Raw genomic sequence first — 6,179 nt, forward strand, 5'->3', positions numbered from 1 at the left:
GAGGAAAGTTCATTAAGTTTCTCAGAAAGAATTGATATACAGAAATCTACAGCTTTCTTTTTTATATATCTGCAGTAATCAGTATATATAAATATATATATATTCCCATGTATATTAAACAGATGGTTTTCCTCACAACAAAATATAAAATACCTATGAATACTTTTTATGAAATTATGAAAAATGACCTATATGAAAACATCTAGCTTCCTCAATTAGAAAAAAGCTCATTATAAAATGTCAAGTCTCCTATAAATACAGGAGGTAAATTTAATGCACGTCCACTGAAAATTCCAGTGATATTTTGTTTGGGGAGGAAGTATTCAAAATGATTTTAAATTTAGATTCATCTGGAAGAATAAATGGGTAAGACTAGGTAAGCAAAAGAATAAAAAATGAATGGGAATTTGTTCCGGCAGACATTAAAATGCCACAGTTTAAAGTGGTTTGGATTACAGATGAGTTTTTACTTTCTTCTTTGTGCTTTTCTTATTTTCCAAAATTACAGTATGTCGATTCACTTAAAAAAAAGAAAATATTGTATGTTATATATATAATTACATATATGTGTGTTTTTAAGTCTTAATATGACTCTGCATATCTGATATGCCCTTTAAATGCTTCAAGTTTTTTTTAATACTTTATGTGGAGGTAAATTATGTGGAATAATTTTCATCAGCATTACTACAGTAAAATTCATAGTTTTATAAGCTTGTGTAGCCTTTAAAAAATTATTTTGATCTGTATCTTTTGAAACCCTTCTTCCATTTCTTGATTACATTTATTTCTCTGAATATTAAGCAGTGGGCTTCAACAGGCTAATTATAAGAGCTGAAATCCTCAAGAGTTCTGGCCTCTAATTCAGGCCATACTTGAATTCACAGAATGGCTGGATAATCTGATGTTTGCCTGCTGTGGTCTTTATTGCATGTGAAAATACTTGATTCTCCTAATGAGAGGAAAGAGAAGTTCTTTGTGATTTGAAAGAAAAAGTTGTAATTGAATTTTTGAGGATTTTATTAGGTCACAGTAATGACACTTGCACAGAAGATTTAGATTTATAGGTTTTTTTAACTCTCTCTGTGGGTGGATTCTCCCCCGGGAATTTTAGATGTTGATAGTTGTGTATAGTTGGATCTGCCCCTGGATGGTGTGGGCTTGGTCCTTTCACACTTACTATTTTAATATGGGGTTCTTCCCTTATTTTGATAACTTTAACTTTCATAGGAAAATCAGTCGCCTATATGCCTTATGCTGAGGTCACACGTGCTCTAGCACAGGAAGCACAGATGCACAGTACCGCAGCAAGGTCAGCATCACCGTGTAGGCTCTTTCCGAGAGAAGTCAGTAAAGCTGCGCCACAGCCCGATGTGAGTGCAGCCCGCTGTAGCGTCCCGCCAGGTAAATACCGCTCCTCTGTGCCGTGGCTGCTGGCCATCGACCTACACGTGATGACCTGGGTTGGTTTACTCCCAGGATGCGTCCTTGCTGTTTCAGAATTCCTCTGCATTCCATCTTCAGTTGTATTCAGTTGAGATGCGCTGGGCCACTGGGAGGTTTGTGTTCATACATGTGTACTGTGACGTTGACTGCCTTCTTTTAAGAGCACATGTACTTCGTAAAAATCTTGAGATCCACCCCCCTAAAAAAAATTCAAGTGTCTGTGAGAGTCAGAATCAGCAAATGTTTCCAAATTATGCAGGATGCAAATAGGACGTATAACTGGTTGTCAGTCAATCTGTATATTCTCCAGAGTTGTAATATCAGCTGTTCCTAAGAAACACCCTTTTTCTCACCTCCTTTGTGAGGTCCAAAGAGTGATGGAGAGAGAGAAAAAATTGTTTGCCACTTGCGTATGCTGAGCAGAAATAGTTTGAAATGGACGTCAGCCTGAAAGCTCTGGTTTGCCGGGGAGTTGAGTATTTCAACCTCACAAATACCATTTGTGACCTGAGTATGGATACAGGTTTAGTTTAAGTGAAAGAAATTTAAAATAGAAATGTTCATCCTCAACTTCATCGTGCACTCACAGTTTAAATGTGATTGAAGAAACAATTGAGATTTTGTGGAATGTCGTGAACTAGGAAATTGACTATTTAAAATAATGTTTTCTCCCTTTTGAAAGTCCTCCAGCCTGCTCCGCATCAAGTGATAACTAACCTCCCTGAAGGGGTTCGGCTTCCAACAACTCGACCCACTAGGCCACCTCCTCCTCTCATCCCATCTTCCAAAACCACAGTGGCTTCAGAAAAACCATCTTTTATACTGGGAGGCTCCATCTCACAGGTAAAAGGGCTTCTCTTCCCAGTAGATGGCCTGTTGTTTTTTTGCTTTGGTAAAAATTGTCCCTCCTTCCCATATTAATTTGTCAGAGTCCTAATAAATAAAAATGTGTCTGTTTATGAAGAGACAGTGACCTGAAAATGCAGCAGTCATTTTCTATTCCATACCACACACAGGGCGTTTATTCGAGTCATGTGCCCAGGTTGAGTGACAGTGGCACCCGTCTGGTTTAGCTCGGGAAAGGTGCGTGTGCCCTGAAGTGTAGTGTAGCATGAATGGAGATGGAATAGTTTCAAGTACTAGAGGATAACTATTTTAAAGGTTCTGATGTTAAATTGTAGATGATTGGTAAGCCCTAGTTTATTCTGACCTTGGCCTCTCTCTCTGGACGTGGTCTGACTGTAAAGCCTCAGTCAGGTTGACTGACGTTCACCACCAGTGACTGCACCCCCATTGGGCTGGGGGCCATTTCCGCCCCTCCTAGGCGCTCTTCCTCCACTGCCTCAAGCGCTCTCTGTTGTTGTAGGTTAGTTCTGCCTTTTCCAGAACTCGATATAAATGGACTCTTACATTTTGGCTCTTCTTTGTCTGTCTTCTTTAACTTAGCATTAATGATTTCAGGGATTCGTCCAGATTTTTTTTTTTTTTTTTTTTTGGCTACATTGGGTCTTTGTTGCAGCATGCAGGCTTTCTCTAGTTGCGGTGAGCAGGGGCTACTCTTCGTCGTGGTGCACGGGCTTCCCACTGCGGTGGCTTCTCTTGTGGAGCACGGGCTCTAGGCGCACAGCTTCAGTTGTTGTGGCACGTGGGCTCAGTAGTTGTGGCTTGCGGGCTCTAGAGCGCAGGCTCAGTAGTTGTGGCACATGGGCTTAGTTGCTCCACTGTGTGTGGGATCTTCCCAGACCAGGGCTGCAACCCGTGTCCCCTGCATTGGCAGGCAGATTCTTAACCACTGCACCACCAGGGAAGTCCCCGTCCAGGTTTTTGTGTAATCGGTAGTTTCTTCCTTTTTATTGCTGAATAATACTCCATTGGGTGAACATACCAATTTGTTTATCTATTTTCTTGTTGATGGAAACCTGAGCTGTTTCTGCTTTTTGGCTGCTGTAAATAAAGCTGATACGAACATTCTTATACTGGGCTCTTTGTAGACGTGTGGTTTTATTTCTCTCGTATAGGCCCTGAGAGCAGAATGTCTGGGTAGATGTATGTTTTACTTCATAGTTTTCCAGAGTGGCTCTACAGTGCCACTGCCACCAGCACAGTCTGCGTTCCACTTGCTGTTGTCATTCTTTTTTATTTTAGTCATACTAGTAGGTATGTAGTATTGCACTGTGGTTTTATTCTGCATTTCCCTGATAACAAATGATGTTGAGCGCTTTTCATACACTTATTGGCCATTTGTACATCTGATTGTGAAGTGACTGTCTTATTATTTGTTTTTATTGGACCTTTTAGTTATTAGGTTGCAGAAGTTCTTTATACATCACAGATGAAAATTCTGTTTTATATATATATATATTTTTTTTCTCTTGTGTGTTTCAATGCCTAGAAGTTTTAAATTTTGATGGAAGTCCATATATATTTTTTTCCCTCTTAGGACTAGTTCTTTTTCTCTAAAAAATCATTGCCTGTTTCAAGCTTGTGGAGATTTTCTCCCAGGTTTTCTTCTGAAAGCTTTATAGTTTTGGCTTTTATATTTAGGTCCATGTGAAACTGATTTCTGTGTACAGTGTGAGGCGAGGATGGGCCTCATCCATCCATGTGGATCTGCGTTCCCATCACGTTGGTTGAAACGTCTTTTCTCTCTCCCATTTGCATGCTTGGGTCTGTTTCTGGACTCTGTTCTGTCCCATTGACCTACTTGCCCATCCTTTTATCAGCACCAGTCTTGGTTACTGTGGTTTTTATAGTAAGTCTTAAGATCATGTCGTATAAGTCCTGCAGTCGTATAAATAAGATAGTTTTAGCTCTTCTGTGTCTCTTGTATTTCCATATAAGTTACATAATCAGTTTGTCAGTTCCTACAAAAAATTCTGCTGGGATTTTGGTTCATATTGCATTAAATCTGTAGATTAATTCTTAAGAAAATTGAGTTTTCTAATGCATGCACATGTTTGTCTTTCCATTTATTTAGGTCTTTGATTTTTCTCAGCAGTATTTTGTAATTTTCACTGTAGGGATTTTGTACATGTTTTGTTAGCTTTACTATCGGTTAATTTGATTATTTATAATGTATTTTATGTTTTTATAAGTGATATTTTTCCTTTTCTGGTTCTTTCTGGTGTATGAAAAAAGTTGATTTTTATATCTTGACCTTATCTCCTGTTACATTTACTTACTGTTTGTGATAGGGTTTTTTGGTTTTATTTTTTGATTTTTTTGGGGGGGGTGGATTTCTTAGGGCTTTCTCTGTATGCGTGTTGTCTACAAATAAAGACAGTTTTACTTCTTCCTTTCCAATCTTTATGCCTTTCCTTTTCCTTGTTTTATTAAACTGGTTAGGGTAGAACTTTTAGAACAATGTTGAATAGAAGTGGTGAAGAGATTATACTTTGCTTGTTGTCCATCTTAGGAGGGAGGCATTCAATATTTCACTCGTAGGTATGTTAACTACAGACTTTTCATAGGTGCCCTCCATCAGATTGATGATGTTTCTGTATATTCTTAGTTTGCTGAGAAGTTTTTCTTTTTCTCCAATTCTTATACTTTTCAACTTCACAATTTCTATGTGGTTCTGTTTTATGATTTCTTTCTCTTTGTTGATATTCTCTATATGATGAGACATCATTTTCATACTTTCCTTTAATTCTTTATACATGGTTCCCTATAGTTCATTGAACTTATTTATCATAGCTGACTTAAAGTCTTTTCCTAACAAGTCTAAAGCCCAGGGACAGTTTTTATTCACTGCTTTTTTTTTTTTTTTTTTTACCCTCCTGTGTATGGATCATATGTTCTTGTTTCTTTGCATGTCTTGTAATTTTTGGTTGAAACACATAACATAATGTGGAACTCTGGAAATCAGATTCTCCTTTCTCCCTAGCATTTGTTGTTGGTGCTGCTGTATACTTTTGTTGTTGTTTATTTGAACTAATTCAGTAAAGTCTGTATTCTTGTGTCATGTGTGGCCACTGAAGTCTCTATTTGCTTAATTAGTGGTCAGCTAGTTATTAGACAGAGAGTTCAGTGCCCAGAAAGAGTAAGTTCCCCAGTCTTTACTGAGGGGCTCTGTGTGTATGTTGGGATATGCCTGCAGCGTTCAACCAGGCAGCCGGCAATTCTGCCTTGGTCTTCACTTCCTGCTTTCTCAGAGCCTTGAGGTCAGCCAGCGGTGAGAACTCATGGCCTTCTTATGTCTTCCCTGGCAGGTACGCAGCCTTGCACGTGCACTTGGCCTTCTAGTTCCTAGGAAGATGTTGGAGCTTTTCAAATCCCTTGTGAATATCTCTTTCCTTAGCTTTTCCTCTTAAGGTTTCTGTTTAGCCTGTTTTTTCACCCTAGCTGTTCTCTCCTGCCTCAGCCAGTGGAGAGGTTAATCCATTGACTCTGATAGTTTTTGACAAGCCTGAACTTTCTTCCCCACCCCAGTCAGGCCAGAAAAGACAGCTTTGCAAGTGGGTCTCTCAGAGAACCGTCAGACCAGTCTGATCATGACAGTTACCTGGGAATGATAACCCCATTCTTTCCCTTGTGCTGTCTGCTGGACTGTTGGTTTTCACCATGGTCGAGGGCTGTGGGTTCTCAAGGCTGAGACAGAGCTGGCGGGGGTTGGGGGGTGGGGGGCGGGGGAGGGGCAGCAGAGCAAGTCCAGGTGTCACGGAGCTCATGGTTCTTACCTGGGTTCTGCCATTTTTCTTGAATAAATGCTCCTAGATTTCTACAAGCCTTTTGTT

General features: G+C 39.6%; 1 protein-coding gene across 2 annotated transcripts in view; it reads left to right on the plus strand.

Annotated features, from left to right (window-relative positions):
- The window catches only part of NCOR1 (nuclear receptor corepressor 1), a 150,409-nt gene that overhangs the window by 111,297 nt on the left and 32,933 nt on the right, over positions 1-6,179 (plus strand). For both annotated transcript variants that reach the window (XM_007462662.1, XM_007462663.1), the window contains one exon: positions 2,126-2,286. In XM_007462662.1, the coding sequence (XP_007462724.1) occupies positions 2,126-2,286 (161 nt within the window). The remainder of the gene's footprint in view (positions 1-2,125; positions 2,287-6,179) is intronic.

The sequence above is a fragment of the Lipotes vexillifer genome, unplaced genomic scaffold (assembly GCF_000442215.2).
Source record: "Lipotes vexillifer unplaced genomic scaffold, Lipotes_vexillifer_v1.1 scaffold982, whole genome shotgun sequence".
NCBI classification, from domain to species: Eukaryota; Metazoa; Chordata; class Mammalia; order Artiodactyla; family Lipotidae; genus Lipotes; species Lipotes vexillifer.